Source organism: Melozone crissalis, unplaced genomic scaffold (assembly GCF_028551555.1).
Source record: "Melozone crissalis strain CALT ecotype California unplaced genomic scaffold, PUWL_Pcris_2 ptg000010l_1, whole genome shotgun sequence".
In the NCBI taxonomy this organism is placed as follows: Eukaryota; Metazoa; Chordata; class Aves; order Passeriformes; family Passerellidae; genus Melozone; species Melozone crissalis.
This window is the reverse complement of record NW_026535788.1, coordinates 5,965,561-5,986,737: the sequence shown is the minus strand read 5'-3', so window position 1 is coordinate 5,986,737 and position 21,177 is coordinate 5,965,561. Positions and strand designations below refer to the sequence as shown.

General features: G+C 44.6%; 1 protein-coding gene across 2 annotated transcripts; it reads left to right on the top strand.

Moving 5' to 3' along the window:
- The first annotated feature begins 1,240 nt into the window (after window positions 1-1,240).
- Window positions 1,241-14,367, top strand: BNIP3L (BCL2 interacting protein 3 like). Of its 2 annotated transcripts, XM_054270539.1 has the most exons (7): window positions 1,241-1,414; window positions 6,254-6,434; window positions 7,558-7,630; window positions 8,902-9,005; window positions 9,785-9,934; window positions 11,099-11,190; window positions 13,971-14,367. In XM_054270539.1, the coding sequence occupies exons 1-6, from the start codon at window positions 1,330-1,332 to the stop codon at window positions 11,145-11,147; spliced, it is 642 nt and encodes a 213-aa protein (XP_054126514.1). In that variant the 5' UTR covers window positions 1,241-1,329; the 3' UTR covers window positions 11,148-11,190; window positions 13,971-14,367. The 2 variants fall into 2 exon arrangements, with proteins under 2 accessions (XP_054126514.1, XP_054126513.1); XM_054270538.1 differs by lacking the exon at window positions 13,971-14,367 and having other exon boundaries at window positions 11,099-11,626.
- The last annotated feature ends 6,810 nt before the right edge of the window (window positions 14,368-21,177 follow it).

Here is a 21,177-nt window from a genome sequence, read left to right as displayed (position 1 = left end):
TTGTAGTATAGGATGATTGTGATACTTGTGCATACAAGCTTTTTCTCTAGCTAAAAAAAGCTGACACAGAAAGAAGTGATTTTTTTCACATTTGTAATGGGGAGCAAACAAAGAACACTACTGGAGTTGTGTCTGCGTGTCTTCACTCTGATAGTGTTGCTGTTACTGAACTTCAGTGAGTAGAGTAATGAAAAAAACCACAATTTATATTCTTGTGGCTGTTGATGGGAGGACTTTATGGTGTAAAAGGCTCCTTTACAACTTTTGGTAAGCAAAATGCTTATAAATATAGATATACGTGTTAGAGACATGAAACTGAAGTCACAAAATTACATCAAAAAGAGTCTAGGCCTCCAAATAAATCTTGACATTGAAGTGACGGCAAAACAGAATGAAAAGAACAAGATGAAAAGCAGTCGGGGGGCAGGGGGGGGCCCCTGTGGCTCTGCCCAGCTCCTGCCAGGAGGGCACAGGGACAGGAGCAGAGGGAACGGCCTCAGGCTGGGCCAGGGCAGCTCAGGGTGGGCACAGCAGGAATTTCCCCATGGAAAGGGGGCTCAGGGCAGCTCAGGGTGGGCACAGCAGGAATTTCCCCATGGAAAGGGAGCTCAGGGCAGACTCAGGGTGGGCACAGCAGGAATTTCCCCATGGAAAGGGGGCTCAGGGCAGGCTCAGGGTGGGCACAGCAGGAATTTCCCCATGGAAAGGGGGCTCAGGGCAGGCTCAGGGTGGGCACAGCGGGAATTTCCCCATGGAAAGGGGGCTCAGGGACTGCCCAGGGAGGGTTGGAGTGCCCATCCCTGGAGGGGGCACCTGGAGGTGGCACTCAGAGGGGACAAGGTGGCGATCGGGCACCGCTCGGGCTCGGGGCTCTGGGAGGGCTCTCCCAGCCTGACGGGCCGCGTCACTCGCTCTTGGTCCCTATGTCTCTCCCTATCCTTCTGTCACTCCCGGTCCCTCTGTCGCTCCCGCTGTCCCTCCCTGTCGCTGTGTCGCTCCCTGCCCCTCTGTCGCTCCCGGTCCCTGTATCGCTCCCTATCCCTCTATCACTCACTCCCGGTCCCTGTGTCGCTCCCTGTCCCTCTGTCGTTCCCTGTCCCCGTGTCCCCTCCCCGCTGCGCCGCTCCCGCTCCCTCAGCCCCCGCCCTGCGCACGCGCGGGACGTGCGCGGGCGCGGGTCGCGCCATGGAGGCGGAGGGCGGGAGCAGCGCGTGCCGCGCCTGCGCAGCGCGACGGGGCGGGGCGGGGCGGCCGGGCCCGGAACGGAGTCCGGGTTTGTTGTTTTTGCCCCAGCGGCTCCTCAGTCGCCTCAGCCGCGCCGCCGTCGCCATGTCCAGCCCTCAGGAACAGCCGCAGCACAACAACAACAACAACCCGCCGGCGGACGGGACGCACGGCGAGCCCGGCCTCAACAGTGAGTGCGGCCGCGGGGGCGCGGGCGGGGAATGGCGCGGGGGGCCCTGAAGGGGCCGCGACCCCCTGGCGCCGCTCCGGGCCGCCATTGGCGTAGGACGCGGCGCGCGAGCCGCCGGGGGCCAATGGCCGGGGCGCAGCGGGTATAAATGGCCCGGCGGGGGGCGTGAGGGGCCGGCTGGCGGCGGGAGCGGCCGGGGGAGACCGGGGGAGCCCGGGGGCCGCGGCGCTGCTGGGCTGGATCGGGCGGCTCCGGGTGCCGGGAGAGCGCTGCCCTGGCGGGACCCGAGCCGCCTCCGTTCGCAGGGGGCTGAGGGCCATCGAGTCCCCCGAGGAACGGCCCAAGCTCGTTGCGTGGTTACACGGAGTTTACCCGAACAGCGACGATGGGATACAGCGGGGTAGGGGGAGGAGCGTGGCTGTGGGAATGAATTTATTCGGTGGCTGAGTCAATAGCACTGACGTGAGCTATTTCCCTCTATATCCGGCATCTCTGTCAGCTGCTTTGCTGCATCCTTTTGTTCCTGGGATAACACTAGTAAGGCACATCATGTAGGCTCTGGTACTTACTTGGCCAATGCTTTCCCTTCGTTATAAACAGCTCCTTCGGTATGTCTTTTCATCTCTAAATTTTAGGGATAGAAGAGGTGAATAAATTGCATTAATGATTAACTGTAACCTCCGTGGTTTACGATGTAGTTTAGCTGACCACAAATAAACTCGTTATTTTTGCTTTTCCATAACTCAGTGGAAATTGTATGAAAGGAAGAATAAACTGTGTCCTTTTCATAATGCTGCTATTGTGTTGTGGTAACACTCCATCGTGTGATAACCGCGGCACCTTAAACAATGTTACCCGAGTCAATAATCTTGGCAAATTATTCAGGCCTGTTAAACTTAAATAACAATTAGGCTGTTAAAGTTGTGACGCGCTGGGTGCCTGACTCAATGCTTACTTCAGAAATGGCCAGATTTGATGTCTGTGTATTTTATGTTGAATTTCTGGCAATGTGGTACCTCCGGGAGTCATTCATGTGCTGGTGATAGGGGCGACAAGAGCTGGGAGCTGTGTGAGCCAGGGATGGACGTGCCCAACGAGAGGAAATGTTTGACACTGTGCTCCAGCAGCAAAACAAATGCACCCCGTCGGTTCCCCACAGACTCCGTGGTGCTTTTAGGTGTTCAGCCCCTGCACAGTGCTTTGGTGAGAGAGGTGCCTTTTCTGCCATTCTCCCAGCTTTTCAGTGAACTTCTCAGCCTAATGAGCTGAGACACCTTTTCATGGTGTTCTGTGTGTCATTTGTGTGTGTTTAGGGCCTTTTATTCAAAGATTCCCTTAGCACTTGGAAGGCAGAAGAGCTGGGAATAAAACTGGTAACCTGTGCTTTATTGGGTTCAAAGAGATAAAAAACCCAAGTTGCTTGTTTTGGGAATTCTAGATGCTTCCTATATTTTAATTATTATAAAGCTCTGTTACATATTGACAAAAAAAAATCCCACCTTAGGCAAGAGCCCATCTAGTTCTGTCATGGAAAATCTGCTTAATAATTACCATTGTGGGAGTTTGGTTGACTTTCTTTTCTTTTCCCTTTTTTTTTTTTTTTTTTTTTTTTTGTTGTTGTTGTTAATGTTGTACTTCATTGTAAAAGTAATATTTATTAGTTAATTCAGGTCAATCATGTCTCAGACTACTTGTGAGCGACTGAGTTGGTAGTAGCTTGGAGTATTTTTATATCTATAAAATGTGTACAGTATTTAATTTATATATTGCCTTTGATATCTCCACTTCATGTACTGAGCTGAAATCAGAGGGAATAAACAAAATGAGACCAGTCTTCCCCAACATGTTTAACCCCTGATGTTTAAACAGTCCCCCAAGTCATGGAAAAACATAGAATTAAAGTCGGTGTATATAAATTCGTAGTGAAATAATTAGCTATAGAGCAAAGCCAAAAATTCTCCATTTTAGAGAAAAATCCCATTGGCGTGAACAATTGTTTGTGGGGTTTTTTCTCCAAAGAGTGTGTGTTACGTGATTTGTGAAGGGAGGAGATGCTGCCACATTTCTTTATTGTATTACTCTTAAATCTACCGTTCTTCATTCTGCCACATTTCCTATTTTACTGTCAGGTAGAAAGATGTGAAAGTAAAAGTTCTCAGGCAGGTGATTAATGTACAGAAAAGCTCAGGGCAAACCCCATTCTCTGTTATTTGGGCAGTTTATTCTGCAGTACATTCCTGCCCATCTCTTGAAAGGAACAGAGGTTTTTGTCCCTCTGGTGAGTCCCTGTCCCAGTGTGAGTGCCGTGGGAGGGGGCAGCGTGCAGGAGCCTGATGGCAGATTATGCTTCCTTAATGTGTTTTGAGTCATTCCCGGTGAGGTCAGCTGGGAACGTGCTGCTCCTCATGTCAACTCCTACTCAGCTCCCAGGGACTCTTTACTCACAGGAAAATTGGGGATTTCTTCCTACTACGGCCACAGTGTGTTTTAGATAAACACAGAATTTGTCAGCCCGAGGTAAATGAGTAAAAACTTTATTTGTGACAGTGGATTTAGAGCTGTGTGTCAGAGTAAGGAGATCTGATCACCATCCTCTGGGTGTTCTGGTGTCAGAGGAACACATCCCATCACACTTTTGTCCTCCGCTGATTTTTTTGGTTCCTAGATGCTTTGCAGATCCTGATTTTTCCAATAGCCACAAGTGGTTGTTGGGGAATATAAAGCTCTCCTACCTAACTTTTGACCACTTGCTAATTGCATTTGCCACCTGCTTTTTTGCAGGTGTGGTCTCTTGTGCAAGGCAGAACAACCTTTCTGATGAAGCTCTTAGAGTTTGGCCATTTTATTTAGGAATTCAGACATCAGCAATCTGGAATGACACAGTCTGTGTCTGCTGCTGACTGAGCAAAGCTGCCTGTTCCCAGTTAACACCTGCTTGTCTGGACAGCCTGATGTGCAGTGCTGGGCACTCCCAAAATTCCCTTTTGTGAGTCCAGCCTGGGGAGATGGGCTGGGAACCACCAGAGCATGATGCTTCCATGGACATCACTGTCATGGCATGGGGAATAATTGGTGCTAAAGGAGAATTCTTCATCAAATCAAGTTGGAAACAGGCTCATTATTAAACATCCCTTCCTGTGTCACTGATGGAGCTCCCAGAGACAAAACCATGCTACAAAAAAAAGTGCAGGCGCTCCCAGGTGCATTTCAGAAATCAAAAATCATCTCCAAGCTGTGGGGAGGCTTGTAGAAATGAGAAAGATTTTATTATAGCAAGGTTCCCCTGGCGGTTGTTATTCATGACAAAATTGAGAACCATGAGAAAACTGGTTTTTTCCTTTTGTAGAAAAGTCTCCATAACTTTAACAAGAGGAACTTCTCTCCCTAAGTGAACTAAAAAAAGACTCTTTGAGAGGTAGTAAACTGACTAGAAATCTTAAGTTTAGTTTCTTTACATTGTCAGTGAGAAAGAAAAAGTTGTGGGGAGAAGTATTCTAAAAAGTTTGCTTTGATTCTTACTACCTTTTTTTTCTTTTTACTTACTATTATTAAAATTTTTCTTTCTACCCTTTTAAAGTTTTGAGCCTGCTTTACCTTTCTCCTAATCCTATCTCACAACCAAAAATAAGTGTATTAGTAATTAACCACACCAAACCCACCACATTCTTTAGTGCATTAGGCAAAAAAGTCTCAAAATTAAAGAGATCTTAAATTAGCAAACCAAAACCACGACACCCTAGCACAGAGCCAGTCACTCCCAGTACGATCCCAGTATGAATCCACTGTGATCCCAGTCTTCCCAGTTGTCCCCAATGTAGGCTCAGTGACTCCAGTCACTCTCAGTGTGTTCCTCAGTGTTAAAAAGTAGGACTTGTACAAATAATGCTCAAAATGTTGTATTTGTAGCTTCAGGCTTGCTTTTCTTACTTGGATATTTTTACATCCTGGGGGAAGATGTCCAAACTTTTAAAAATAGTTAACCAAATACAAAAAGAACCCTGAAAGCTCCTACCTTCAGGTGGAATAAACTAAATTACAGAGGAGCTCTGGTGACATGTATCTCTGCATGTCACCAATTGAAACATATCACTAAAGAATGTATCAGAACATACACTCTCATATTTGGTTAATCTGCACATAAAATATAAGTGAAACACATTTTAAAATAAAAATCCTCTCTTTATCTACACAGTGTGTGAACTTTTTAGCAGCTGCCCTTGTCATCTAGAGTGCACTCTTGCTCTTTGTTGGATCTTAGTGCACGCGTAGATGTCCCATTGGTAAAACCAAAAAATGGGGGGAAAACAGTAAATTGGAGCTTTATGACAGATGTTTGTGCCAGGCCAAAGCAAGCTGGAGGAGACCTGAGAATGGCCGGCTGCCTGATGTATAGAAAAACTGGGGATTGATCCAAGGCCTGTGGAAGTAAAGGAAAGGAGGATATAAAGCTGCACAGGGGGGAGCTTTGTAGTAGGGGCATAGGAATGAAAATTCTGTTTGAGAAAGGAATGTGGAACAGGATGAGGTGTGACAGAGCAATCTGTAGTTCACAAACTGCAGAGAGGTGTGGCTGATTAAAGTATTAATAATTGGGGAGAAAGGAGACATCTTACTGACCAGCTGCAGAGTTAGGGAGCAGCAGCCCAGCTTTTGGGGGTGTTTGTGTTGGTGAAAGAAGAATCCTGTGGCTGTTGTCCCTGTGCTGTGTTTATGAGCTCTCTCGGGTCAGCGTGTGTTATCTGAGCCCAGCATGCTGGGGTTTCCCTCTGGGGGCAGTTGATAACCTGAAGGTGTGTGCAGTGCTGGCTGTCCCTGAGGTGACGTGTGGCTGCCCCACAGGTTCCTGGGTGGAGCTGCAGATGAACGGCAACGGCAACGGCAATGACAACGGCAAGAACGGGGGCCTGGAGCACGTGCCATCCTCCTCCTCCATCCACAATGGGGACATGGAGAAAATCCTGCTGGATGCACAGCACGAGTCAGGACAGAGCAGTTCAAGAGGTAGTTCCCACTGTGACAGGTAAAGGAGTGTTGGCTACTCTGCCTGTGGTTTATTTTATGGTTTACCCACAGTTTGTCCTGTGGGTGGGTAGAGCTTTTTGTCAGGGAGACTTTCTGTTGTGCTGCAGTATTTGGAATAGCTGCTGGCTCGTGGTAACTGTGTGATGGTACAAAAACACATGGAATTCAATGTGGGATCTCAGCACAGCATCCTGATGTGCAGAGTCACCGAGACAACCCTTGGGGGGCTCGGAGGTCCTGGAACGTTGCCAGAAGTGTCTGGTGGTTGGACTTTGACCCTGCATGGGAAACAACACCTGTGTGAGGATGGGAGGATCTCACGGGGATAAATGGTGAAGGGATAGGTTAATTATAGTGTGAAACACAGGGTTTAGAATCTCGGTACAGGGGGGTTCTAGGGGACAAGATGGAGGAATTAGGGCGTGTCCTGTCCTTCTTCTTCTTCTTCTTCTTCTTGTCCATCTTCTGTGGTGGTGGTGGCACTTTGGGATTGGTTCTTACTGAATGTGCACTTGTCAATAAGGGTGAAAGGTATTGGGGAGAAAAGGTAAATATCTTACGCGTAGTTTTTGGTATAAAGATAAGTGACTGCCCCGAGGGCTCTCAGTGTGCTCATGGCTGTTGTGCTGTGCGGACCTCTGTCGGGCCGGGAGGAAATATTGTAGATAAAAACTGATAAACACTGAAGACCGAGAAAAAACCTGAAGACTCCTTTGGTCCTTTGGAGCGCGGGCTGCCCCAAGGCCACCCTGAGCCTTTCCAGGCCATCAAAAACAGCCGAGAACGGGACAATTCACAGTACTGGTAGTGTTCCCTATCAGAACAAAGGGAGTTGCATCTTTTCTGTAGCAGCTGAACTTTTGGGCTGTGCTTTCTTTGCTTTGGGGAGCAACTGTGAACTCTGTGGAGAAAGGTAGGATTGTAAATTCCAAAATAATTGAAAAGGCAGGGGGGTTGGGAAGACTTTGTAGGGCTGGTATTTGGGATCTGAAGGGGGGTGCAGTCTGTAACTCAGCTGAATGATGTCCAAAAGTACATGAGGAGATAATTCAGCTGAGATTTACCTACACTGATGATTCTTTAGTTGACAAAATGACATTATGATATCGATTTCTCTTTAGCCCGTCACCTCAAGATGATGGACAGATAACTTTTGATGTGGAAATGCACACAAGTAAAGACAGTAGTTCTCAGGTATTTTCTTCCTTAACTTTTAAAATATACTTTTGTAAGTTATGGATATTTGATCTAGGCTTGAGGTGTAGAACATGCTCTTTGTGATGTCAAAAGACTTATATTCTCTATTAATTGAAATTTGACTTGGAGATTAATAGTGTTGGAGTGAGGGAAAAATGAGTCTCCATCTGTACAGCTGGGAAATGCTTCTTTCCTAGCAGTCATGTTACTGTGTAACCCTGCTGGCCCTGGGTGTCAAAGCTGGGTTTAAAATGTTCACATTTCTGCACAAGATTTCAGGGTGTTCAGTGATGGCTGTGCAGACACTCCCATGAGTGAGTAATCTCCATAACACAAACTGAGAGCAGACTCATGCTGAACTCTTAGCTGGATCATTTCATAAAATTTGCTGTCTTCAGCAGTATAAATAAAAAGCATTCCTGGAAGAATGAAACCTTGCATTTAATTTTGTCAAAGACCTGGGACTGTTGCAGCTCTGCCCTGAGAGCCAGCAGGGTCTGAATGAAGGTGTTGGTGAGCTCTGCATCTCACTTGTGACTCTGCTATTTGATTACCTCCGGGTTTGCTGTGGTTCTCACTTAATGTTGTAAGTGGCTTATCTTATTTTAATAAAAGTCACTCAGGAGATTGTTTTAATACTGAGTAGGAGTTAAAGTCAGTGGTGTTCTCTACTCTCCCTAATTTATTTCTTTTCTTGTATGATAACATTTGCATCTATTGATGTGAAGTTAAATCTTTCTATACAATTAGAGTGAGTGCTTGCTTGTCCCTCTTGCATCTGGGATTCACCCAGTCCAAGCTACTAGTTGCAAGTAATGTAAATTTTAAATTATTAATAACACCTTTAAAAAGTCAAAATCCTAGTTTTGAAACCATTTTATTTGACTTGCCATGCTTTAAGTCACGTTCTGTGGGCTTTAAATGGAATGCCATCAACCTAATGTTTTTTTTTCCATTTGTAAATATTTTTTGCACAGTTCTGGTTTATTACATTTAAGATTAAAATAATAATTTGTTTTTGTTAGTTAAAAAAAACAAATAGCTTGAATAATGTGGAAATCCTGGCTACAGTAATAGAATTTGTGGTTTCCTAACTTCTGCTGGCAAAATCAAATCTCCTTGAAGTAATGAGCAGTCCAAGAACACTTACTGGTTTATCAGGTGCCACCATTTGGTGCTTATCATGTCACCACTGTTGTTGTCACTCTCAGTGTAACACCCTGAGGAGCAGCTGATTGTGTGTTACAATTGTCCCCTGTGTGTTTCAGTCCGAAGAAGAAGCAGTAGAAGGAGAGAAAGAATTGGAAGTTTTGAAGAAAAGTGCAGACTGGGTGTCAGACTGGTCAAGTAGGCCTGAAAACATTCCTCCCAAGTGAGTTAAACTCCGTGTTTTTAATGAGTATTAATATGTTTTAATGAATAGATGAAGGAAAAGATTGTCACAGTCTCACAATCAAAATAAGTTCATCCTAGGAAGAGATTGATTTCTCTGTGGGGAGGCTAAAAAGGTCGAAACAATGAAGTATGAAAATCAAAATAACGCCAGAATGACTTGAAGGTAATACAAAGCCACAGCAAGCTGTGACAAAATTCTAATTAGTGGGAGAGCTGGGTGCTTGGAGCTGGGATTCATGAGATTTAGTCTTGGCTTATTGAATGGAAGAGTGTTGAGCAAGTCTCCTAAATTCTCTGTCCCTTTTTTTCTTTCTATGTAAAATATGTAATGTTCATCCACGGAAGGGGAAACCTTGAGATCCTTGAATGCAAAGCATTTTTATTAAAATAGAGGATGCTGTCTAAATCTGGCAGACTTCTGTATCTGTGTTTGGAACAAAAAATGAGGCCTCTTGCTAACAAATCACATGCTGAAATTCCCTCTCTCGGACCTACCTCTCTCTGCAGCTCCTGCTCCCTTTGTGTCTATACTGTCTGTGTAAGTGGTCTCTGCACAATCCCTCCTCTTACTCTCTTTGATTCCTTCCTCTGTGTAAGGGATCTTGGGCTTTGATCTCTAGCTCTTTGTACTTAACAAAAAAAAAAAAATGTTCCTACAGAGATCTGTGCATTTGTGTGCAAAAAAAAAAAAAAAAAAGGGGGAAAGAAACAAAAAAGTCTTGTTGAATTTTTTCCCCCCTCCCCCTCTTCTTCCAGGGAATTCCATTTCAGACATCCTAAACGTTCAGTGTCTCTAAGTATGAGAAAAAGTGGAGCAATGAAAAAAGGTGGCATTTTCTCTGCAGAATTTCTTAAGGTTTTCATTCCATCTCTGTTCATATCTCATGTTTTGGCTCTGGGACTAGGGTAAGTATTAACCTAATTCTCACTTCAGCTTTTGCCTTTCCACTTTGCTTGCATGTCAGGTCCTGCTGAAAAGGACTTTTCCTAGAGTAATGATTTTTGCCCATCACTCAGACTTGGTGTAATTTTACAAAAGCAGGAAAACTTTGCAGCAGTTAGAACTTTGCAGCCTTTAATGCGCTTTATTTCTAGAATAAATCAAGTTACATTGAATATGCATGGATGAGTTTGCAAATAACCTTTGCAATTGTAACATGTGCAATTTGATTATGTGCCTTCTATATATAAATGCTTCAGGTTATAAGGGGGAAAATTACAATAGATGAAAAATAACTTCTGCTGACCAATATGAAACTCCACTGCACAAATAATGATGCTGAGGTGGTGTGTGTGGCACAAACCCTGTAATTTCCAGTTTAGTGCTGCAGTGTGGTGTTACTGAAAGTCAGAGTTTGATACTTAAAGAAAGAGAGATGAAAAATTGGATGTGTCCTGCAAGATGAGCTGTGTCTCTGCTCAGCAGTGTTTTCATTGCCTGTGTAATGCAATATAATCTCTCACTTTGCCTAAATCCCTACGCTCTGTTTATCCACCTTAAATTCTGGGATGAGGCAAAGGCATGAACTCAAAACATGGTTTTGTTTAGCTTTGTGTTTGATTTTGTGGATGTAATTTAAGTTTCTCTTTAAATTCTTCTAAACTTTGAAATAAATTAGGATAGAATATGTGAGGATATGCTGTGAAATATTTGTACTACAGCAAAATTGTGCATTTCTGCAATGATTGAAATCTTGCTTGTGGTCAGTGTTTGCATAGATCCTCAATGCTCAGAGTCTTAAAGCTCCCCCCACTCCCTATAGGCAGCACTTGCTATGTTTTACCTCAGTTGTCTGGGAGAGTTGCTGTGTCAGGTACTCAAAACACAAAAGCTTTTGGATTGGGGTTTTCAGGTGAGCTGGCACTGGAGGAAAACCCACTTTGGGTGAGTACTGAGAGCATTGATCGTTCCAGACTCATGCAAAACCTCACTGTAAGTAGTTTTAGAGAAGAAGTCTTTGGATGGATCTCAGCCTTGAGAGAGGGATTAGAGCAGCTGGGTGTGTGGGGACTGTGGGAAAGCAGGGAATGTTCCTGTGCAATCTGTTATCCTTATACTTTTTATTTCAGCATCTACATTGGGAAACGCCTGACCACACCTTCAGCCAGCACTTATTGAAGCCATGGAGTGCAAACCTGGACCCCATGTGACCTGTGAAGGTGTTACTGTCTCATTTAGTACATTTGACTTGAGACCATTTTAAGCATGACCCTGACTTCACCCTTTCCTTCCATATCCAGGTTTTTGCTAACTCTGGAATTCAGTATTGTGTTGGAACTCTGTTGAGGTGTTTGGCTATCCACATTCTTTCCCTCTGTCCCATTCCCCTGCCTCTTGGCCTGCAAGACACGTCAGAGTTGCTGGATGGAGTTTACAACTGTCTCTATGTTGCAAGGGCTTCTCTCAATGCAAAATGCCACCAGCAAGTTTAATTTTATCAGTGATGCTGTTGCCTCCTTAGTGCAACCTGACTTCAGTTGCAGTTGTGCATGATCTAAGTGTTGACTGCATGGTGGTGATAAAACAGTCTCTTTGGAAGGAAATTACTGATTGAAGTGGGAAAGAGTTTTTCTTTTGTAAAAAAGCAGCTGGTTGTGGAATAAACTAAGAAATCACTGGCAATAAAGATCCAGTTGAAATCAGCTTTCAGGGGGAATTTGCTCGGCCCCTTGGATTGGGTAACAAACACCATTTGAATTGCAGGAGGCAAAGACTGCATAAATTTTAAAGTAGGATAACTAAATCCATCAGCATATTTTAATACTAGGTAATTGTTGTAATCTTGTCTTTTCTATGAAGTCAGCTCCTTATTCCTTGTAGGAAAACCTGTCTGATACCTAGGAACTATTAGAAAAATTGCATTGTTTGCATGTGAAGAAGCTTTTTTTTTCTTTACCTGTTTTCTTAAGGGAAAATTTTCAACGTGAAATTTTCCTTTTCACAGTAGTTCTAAATTAAGGAAAAACCCAGCAGCTGTAGTGTAGGTAGGCTCTGTGCAAAAGGAAATGATTCTGTTTGTGGTGGACCCATTTCCATCTCTGAAGATGCGGCGATTTCAGCAGGAAAAGCGTTTGGCTGATCCTCAAGGGGGACAATCTTGCAGGTGCATAAAGGTTCAGAAGTGGTAAAAGCTCTGAAATATCTTCTGCAAATGAATTCTCAATATTCTTCTCTCTCATTGTTTACTGTACAATCTCCTTTTTGGGGATACTTGGAACCTGAAAGTCACTTGTGATGTCTCATGTTAGGGTAGATTTCTCACTGATGTTGTTGAACTTTTATCTTAGGGAACATTAAGCCTTGTCCTCCTTCAGTGACACTTCTTTTCAAAATGTGAAGCTTTAGTACCAAATTGTTACAAAGCATTGGGACAGTCTTGTCCCTAAATATATTTTATTGGATTTCAGAACATGTAGCATGAACTCTGAAGGATAGAATACTCCTTTTATATATATATATATATATGAATATATATATATATATATATGAATATATATATATATATATATATGGTATAGACTTTAATGCTAAGTATTTAGGGAACCAATGCTAATTTTTAGACTAGCAAAAATCTCATTTAAATAAAGACTTTAGTCAGCTGACTTGTAGAAAATAAGAAAATCTAGTCAGCCATTTGGAGAAAACAGCTACCTATGATTGTTTGCTTGCATCAGACTTTATAAAGTTGATTATTTGATAGAGCAGTGATTGCATGAACCAATTGATGCATAGAAGCTAAATCCCAGCTGAGATTTGGGTTAAAAAAACTTCAGTTAGCTCCCAGGAAGTGAAAAAGTTAAGTATGAATCCACTGCTAAACTGTATTTATTTTCATTCTCTACTTCTGAATACTGTCAGAGAATGCTTTCAGGGTGAGCAACAAATCCTCTTGAGTAATCTGCTTTTTTTTCCTTGTAGTTGTGAATACTTAGTGGCACTTGAGCTGCCCACAAGTGCAGGTTTGTTTTGGGTGTGGATATTGGGTTTCACCCAGAGGTGGGGGTGGGCAGGGGAACCTGGTGGAGGGTGTTTTAGAGAGCGTCAAATACTTCATTTTACAGCCCTAAAATCTGAGGGGACAGGAGAAAGGCTGGACCACTTTCATTTCTAACACAGCACTTTGTTTTGTATGAAATTGGAGTAGTGGAAAAAGAGATTTTTACTTAGTAGGGCATATTTTTTAAAGAGGAAAACCCAGTGAATTACACCTTTCTAAATGAAAAGTAATTCTTCGGAATATCTGATAAATAACAGTGCTAACTTGTGGCTGGAGTATCAAGACCACTAATGGCACTTGGAGTGAAAGCTGTGAAACCCAGAGCTGAGGGATGCCCCGTGCTCACTGAACACTGCCTGGGACACAATGCACGATTTACTGAGACCCTTTCTAAGCTTTGGAGGGAAATCTGCAACTTCCACTTTTACAATGAACAGGAATAGAGTGTTGTATCATTCACAAAGGGGTTTCAATTATTGAGAGTTGAAGTTTTGTTAAGATAAATGTTGTTTAAAAAGCTTTATACCTGTTTACAGTTTTGGAAAAAAAAAGCATAGGCTTCATTTTTCTTACATTCAGTGAAAACTGGCCTAGACTTGTAAATAGGATCAAGAAAAAATGCATAAACTCGCACATTAAAGATGCAGGCTGACCTAACTGCAGCAAATGCATATTTACTTACTGTTTTCAAAAGTGAAAGCTGAAGATTGTTAGAAATTCAAATTTTTAATTGACATTTGTTGAAATATTGGAGTTAACTGAGCCAAAGTGATTATGCATTCTTCATAAATTAGTTAGCACTTTGTAACATTATATACAGTTTACATGTATAAGTTGTAGCTTATAAACATTTTGTGCCATTAAAGCTCTCACAAAACTGCTTGTCTGAAATGACTTCATGCTGCGCCTTTCTTTGTCTTTCTTCTCTTTCCCTTTTTTTACAGGTCTGCTTTTTAAGATGTTTTATGGAACTGTTTTGTTCTGGGTGACATGAACATTGAAGCTGCTGTTTATAGACTGGAATAATTTTTTGGAAAGATTGCTTGGGTTTGTTTTTGTTTTGTTTTTTAGTGACATGGGATCATCCGCTTCATTTCCCGAAGCACTTAATAAAAATATTCCCCCTGGATGGCTTTGTGTACCTTCTCCAAGTCCTCCAGCACCTTGTCCAGGAAAAACTCTGCAAGGAAAATAATGTGGTGGCATATTAAATGTAAAGTAGAATTGCTGAGATTTTGTATGATTGATCAACTCTGTTGTATTCCTTGTATTTCTCTTCTGTTTCCTCATTGGGTTTAATTTGCAGATTAAAGAGTAAGGGACATAAACCCTAATTTTTAATCTGCCTCCATGTTCTTGGTTCAAGAGCACAGGTTATTTCTGTTTATCCAGAGGAGAGTTGTTTATTCTAGGTGGAAATGGCACCCTTCTGATTCCTGGTACGACCCATTTTAGTTATTTTCTATATTTTTAATCTGTAAATCCAGAACTTCGTGTAAATGGGATTTTCTTTTTCCAGAGGAATAGGCAAAAGTTATAAACCCTACTTTCAGAAAGTTTCTTTCTCTGGGTCTCACAGTGAAACTTGGGCCTGAACTTTTGAATTGCTTCAAAACCTTTTTGGTTATAATGCAAGAATAAATACAAGATCATCTTGCATAAGGCAGCACTTTCTTGGCTCTGGGATTATTCTGGTGTGAATCACATTTTGATGGAGTTGAGGACTGTGTTCAAGTTTCTTTTCATTCTTGTCCAGGAATTTTGGATTCTGGGCAAGTTCCTTTCTACCATGACCTGAGGGAATCTCCAGGCGCTCTGTGGTTGAGTTCAGTGGTGGGATGTTGAGTCTTCCTTACGCTGGATTCAGGCTTCACTGTACACATATAAAAAGCTTAGAATTTGAATTGCTTAATGGCCAAGTTCACTATAAAAACATTATTTACACTTTTGTGTGTATGCATACCTGTAAAGTATGCATTTCACTATCTGAAAGTGAAGCCCTGATTCCCTGCAAGGATCTTTGCCTTGTGTTTGTGATTTGTGAGGACTCCTTTGTGTTTTGGGCCTTGAAAACCAAAATAAACCACCAGGATTCCTGAACTCTGCCCTGTAGTTCAACCAGCACCGTCAAAACAAAACCAAAACCTGGAGGTGCTCTTGGAAAACCTCGTGCTGGATACAGCATCCCATGAAAAAGAGAAAGCTCAATTGGTTTCCACTTCTTTGGGTGCCTCTGTGCCCTGCCCAAGGTGAGCTGAGCTGCCTCAGCTGGGCTGTGCTGACATCGGGGGCAGAGCGAGGGGTGCTTTTCCAGGAAGGAAAGTAAACATGACTTCACTTTCTGAGCTGCTGCCAGAGAATTTCCAGTATGGAAACATGCATTTTTCTATTTTAAACTGTTTCCTAACGCTTTTCTGATAAGACCGGGAAGTTTGTTTTGAGATTATTTTTTTTTTTTTAGTGGTGCAGTTTGCGTAACTTGGCTTTTGTCATCTGAAGACAAATCAGTGAATTTTAAGGCCAGAAAATGCTTTATCCTGGTGTTTATTAAAAAAAAGACAATAGGCCTACAGCTGTTGAAGTTCTTGCAGTGTACTGAGGTTACAATTAAGTTACACAAGGACACATCCTTGCAAGGCTGTCAGTGTGTGGAGTTGTGCAGAACCTACACCTTGAGCTGTTCCAGTCTTCAACTTCTACCTTACTTTGAAATTTAAATTTCAGCCCCTGGATCCTAGAATGCCTTTCTATGGTAGATCAAGGAGCCTCTGACTCTCAACTGCATTTTCCTGTGTCTTCTAAGTAAGCGTTTTAATTAAAAATTCTCTTTTAAGACCAATCTTCTCAGAGCCTTTTACTTCTGGCATGTAACCTGCATCTAAATACAAGCTGGGAGACTGTCAGTTATCAACAGAAAAAACTTTATATGCAAAATTTTGAGTGAAGCATGTTCCTTGCCTCTCATTATAAAAAATAGTAATTCCTCATTTAATTCAACAGTGCTACGTGAGCTTATGAGCTACCAAGGTGTAACCAGTGCGTGGTGAAACGTCAGACACAAACTGCACCCCTGGTTCTTCCAGCTCATTCTGTGGGCAGCAGCGGGCAGGGTCCTTGTCCCCAGGTGCTGGGAGGAGCTCTGTGGGACCGTTCTCATTTTGCAGCTGGAACAACAAAAACACCTCCTGTGCACTTTGCTGCTGGTTGAAATCCTCTTCTGCTTTTGCGTTATTGCCATTGCTCACTGTGAAGGTCATTGGTGGGATGTTCTCATCCTGCTTCGCTGCGTTCCTGTGCTCTCCCAGGCTCCATTTCTGCTTCTCCATTCTGCTCCAACACCTCGAGCCTCTTTGAGTCCATAGCTCTGTCAGGGGGAGTTTGATGACCGAGACAAAACATTGCCCTGTGTTGTGTGTGTTTCCTGGTTCCATGAGCCCTGCAGTTCCAGCAGGTGGGAGTGTGGATGCTGGGAGAGCTCCAGGTCGTGCACGCTGTTACTTGATGGTTGATTTGTGGAACTGGAGCTGGCACGACCTAGGATGGGGGTGTTCAGGGGGTGCTGCTTTGTTTTCACCTCCAAGGAAGGAGGATGTAAAGGAAATTTACAGTTTCATCAGGACCTGCAGTGCCAGGACAAGGACTCAAGGGTCCAGACTGAAAGAGGGGAAACTTAAGTGAGATATACAGAGGAAATTCTTCCCTGTGAGGTTGCTGAAAGTAGCTGTGGCTGCCCCATCCCTGTGAGTGTCCCAGGTCAGGCTGGATGTGCTTGGAGCACCCTGGGATAGTGGAAGATGTCCCTGCTCATGGCTGGGGGTGGGATGGCGTGATCTTTAACATCCCTTCCAAGCCAAACCATTCCAGGATTCTATGAAGTGGTCTGTCATGTTTATAGGTAAGAGCGGGGTGCACACTAAATCAGTATTCAGCTCCAAATTTGGAACTATTCTGGATTTTTCTGTCTGAGAATTCCTCCTGAAGATCTGGAGAATGCTTTGTGACCAGTGTTTACTCCCAGTGGTGCTGGATAAGATAGAATTCTTCTCAGTGCAGTTTCCTACAGATGGGAGGTCAGAAGGAGCTGCAGGCTCTGCCCTGCTGGGCTGGGCTGTCTGTGCTGCCCAGGCCTGGCGAGGTCAGAGCATTTCTGCTCCTGGGCTCATCAAGACAGCTCCAATTACAGGATTCTTTGTAAAAATACAGCTACTTTTATAAATACTGGTAAGATAGGAACAAAGTTCCTGTCAGAGTCAGAAATGGATATGCAGAGCTGGATTTTTCAGCTTCATCTTTGCAAAGTCAGAATTAAGCCTTGTAGTGTGTGAGGGCTGACCAGAGCTGAAGCAGTGCTCAGATATTTTTTATAAAGAATGGGACATAAAAATCTCTTTGTAGTTGCAAGACCTTTAGGTGCTGTGAGTTAGTTGGGTTTGAAGTTGTGTGCCTGGAGTACAAGAGTCTCCTTTAGGATTCTCCCAGGGAACCTCTCACATGAGAAGGCTGCAGCACCACCAGGAGACACCCCAGACTTGCTCCCACAATGTGCCAATTGTCATTTCATTTCAGAGGGAGAAGCAGCAGACAATGACAGCTGCTGCTTTAAGAGCACTGTCTGACAGGTAGAAGAGATCTCTGGGGTTTCAGCAAATTGCTTTAATAGCTTCAGCTCATAAACAGCTTTATGTGCCCATTTCCTGGTAGGCAGCAGCTGCAGCGAGGATCTCTGGTGTAAACAGGGCATGCTTGCAAGCACGGCAGTTTGCCTCAGTCTGATGCGGGGCTTTGTGTGCTAAAAATTAGGTGCTGTATAGTTAAGTTCACAGGTATCCAGGGACAGGCAGAGCACGGAATTGCTGAGGTTGGAAAAGCCCTCCGAGAGTCCCGAGTCCAAGCTGTGCCCGATCCACACCGTGTCCCCAGCCCAGAGCACTGAGTGCCACATCCAGGGGCACCTCCGGGGCTGGGGGCTCCAAACCTCCCCGGGCAGCCCCTGCCAAGGCCCGGCCATCCTTTCCAGGAGGAGATTCCTGCTGCTGTCCAGCCTGACCCTCCCCTGGTGCAGCTCAAGGCTATCGAGCCCCACCTTTAAATTCTCTGCTGTCTTTTCACAGCGTGTCAGGCCTGCCTGGGCTCTCTGGCTGGAGCTGAATTGCTTTTACCGCGTTTGGGATAGAAACCCAAAGTCTGTTGGCTGCATTGTTATAACAACGTGTTAAAAGCACCGGTGACCAAGAGGAGGACGGTTCTCCGTCCCGCTGAAATCCCTGCACAGAAGCAGGAGGCTGTGATGTGAATCGCCCCCTCAGCCTGATGCTCAGACCCCCGGGTTCGCTGTGCAGGGCTCGGTGTGCGGAGGTACGAGCGCTCACTCACGCTGGAGTGGCGAGGGGAGAGAGGGGAGGAGTGGCAAAATAAGCATCGACGAAACAGGATCGAGTGTTTCCCGTGTGGAACATTCTCCTATAGGCTCCGGCAGTCGGTGAGACGGACGGCAGCGAGAGAGCCCTCCCCAATTGGCTGCTCCTGCGGTGGCACCATCGCTGATGTCACCCTGGCAGCCTCCACGCCAGGCTCTCTTCGGGGGCTTTTCTTTCCCGGCAGAACGCTCTGAGAGAGAAAAAGAGAAAAGAGTGATGGTGAAAGGGCTGCCTTCCGTCCCCTTCTGTGAGAGCCGCTGACAAATCCCCAGCGCTGCTCCCAGCAGTGCAGTCGGAGCGAAGTTGATGTGAAATTAGCGGAGGGGTTAATTAAATTTCAGCGCTTGTGCACTGAGAGAGTTTGGGTTTGTGAGGAGGGGCGGAGAGCTGCCGGAGATCCTGGCGCTGCTGAGTGCCTGAGCAAGGGAGATGCAGCGGCACTGGGAGGATTGGGTCAGTCGGGAGCATTTGGGAATCGATTACACGATAAATGTAAGAAAATAAGGAGAAAAGGCAGAAAAGAAAAGATTTCCTCCCAGCCCATGTCTGCCAGAACTCTCTGACTGGGATTTGTGATACTGAATGCTTGAAACATGGGAACATGTGTTTTTTGTCCCAAAGCGCTTGTATGTTGTTGCTGCTGCACGCACCTAGCTGAGCATCACATTTGCATCATTTGTATAATTGGCACAGCCACTGCCTGCCAAAGCCACTCAGGCTGCACAACTTCCCCTTTCTCTTACCAGTTTATTTTGCTCTCCGCCCCTTTCTGCTGAATTTTCTCTTCTCCAAGTGTTCAGGATTTTATTTTTTAATTGGGCTAGAAATAGGAATTGTGTGTTTGTTTTCCAGGATGAGTACTTGAAGCAGCAGGTGCCTTCATGCCACTGATTTGATACTGGCTGTAGGAAAGTCTTTGTGACTCAGTCCTCTGTAAAATGGAAATATTAACGTGCTGTGGAAAGATGTTAATGACCTTAGTTAAAAGCAGAGGATTTCTATAATCCTTTCTTGTAATGATCCCAAATACCAAGGATATTTTTTCCAAATTCTCAGCCAGTGTAGATAATTTTAGTGTCAGCCAATTGCATGCTAACGTGTGCTCTCTGACCTGTTCTGGTGTAATTTGTTTTGGATTATATTCTATGTCTGTCTTAGTTTATAAAACCAGATTAAATGACCCATGAAGCAATTACTGAATTTATATTCCTATAGACGAATATTCCTATGAGACTCATATTTGTGTGGAGTTCCATGATTTCTGATGGGCTGGTTTTCTGGGCCATATCTTACAGCGATAATGAGGTGATGGTCTTTAGTCTTAAATTACTGAACTGGATGTGTCAGCATGCTGAGTCAGTGAGCATATTTTTAATCTCTGTTTTTGATGAAATTAGTATTTCACATTTATCTCTAGTACAATGCTATGTTTATTCAGTGGGATCAGGCAACGGGAATGCTGCATGACCTGTGCCATGAGGATCAGGATTTGAAAATCCATTGTGTCATTTCTGCAGTGAGTTGATATTGTGGAGTCTCACTGGAGAGCAGTGGGTCTGTGATATCAACTTGTTGGTGTGAACCAAACTGGGATTGTGCCAAATTCTGCTGCGCAGGGGAGGTGGAGCCTTGGACATCTCTGTGCACGGGGTGTGAGTGATTCCAAGCGGGATGAGGGATGCTGCCATGTTCTGATGCTTTCTCAGTGCACACACAGAGCCTGGTATAAAATCTGTCCCTCAACATTCTTATCCACAAGGAAATGTACATTGTTTTCCAGGCAAAATCCCTCGGCCTTCCCAGGCCTCCCATGGAGAGCAATGAAAACCTTGCTGGTAAGCCCCACATGCTTTTATCACATGCAGCAGGGCAGTGAGCCAGAAACTCTGTGATGATCTCTGGAGGTCAGGCAGAGCCATTAGAATATGGGTTGGACAGGATAATTTAAACCTCCTGAAGGCTTTTCTCCAACACACCAGTAAATGCCTTCATGTTTTGGCTTGAAGAGAAATGGGGCTTGATTAACATTCACATGCACTGGGCTGCTTTCTTCCTTAGAGCTTCCATTATACTCAACCAGCAGCTGCTTTTCCTTTTTCCTGAAGGAAGTTTCTATCGGTTTTTGGCCAACCTGTTAAAATCTGCTTAAATATTTGCTTTTCCCATCTCTGCCTGGGTTTGCTGACAGCCTGGCACACCAGCTTTTGGATGGATGAGCTGCCTCGTGCAGGAGAGCTGAACTTTCACTTGTGTTGGCTGTGACATCACTGTGCTGTCAGAGGGCTCCCTGTGACAACGTCCTCAAGCTGGGTCACATGCCAGGCCCCTCTAAGGGTCCTGAAGATGCAGTGGATGCTCTCCAGCATCAGCATCTGTCAGAAGACAACTGGTTTAAAGCATGAGGAAGGGAAGCTGAGGCTTCTGGACAGGCTGGCTCAGAGTCCCAGTAAGCCCAGTTTGTGCTACACCTCACCCTTCACCGGGAGTTGCAAATTCAGCAGCAGCAAGGGAAGGCTTCTTTCTGCAGGAGGTGTGTGTGAAATAGCAGCAGCTGCGCTGATAAGGGGCATGGCTCAGGTTCCCTGAGCACAGTCTGCCCTTTGTGGAGCCCGAGGGTGCCCAGGGCAGCTCTCTGCACCCGAAGCACACAGCGAGCTCTCCCCCGTCCCCTGTGGCCTCCAGGGCTGCCGTGGCCATGCAGAGCCTGGAGCAGGGCTGGGGGAGCTCCCCCCGT

Coding starts and splice junctions, on each gene's coding strand:
- BNIP3L (XM_054270539.1), top strand. CDS start 1,330: ATGTCCAGCCCTCAGGAACAGCCGCAGCACAACAACAACAACAACCCG. Junction 1,415..6,253: donor CGGCGAGCCCGGCCTCAACA/GTGAGTGCGGCC, acceptor GCTGCCCCACAG/GTTCCTGGGTGGAGCTGCAG. Junction 6,435..7,557: donor GGTAGTTCCCACTGTGACAG/GTAAAGGAGTGT, acceptor ATTTCTCTTTAG/CCCGTCACCTCAAGATGATG.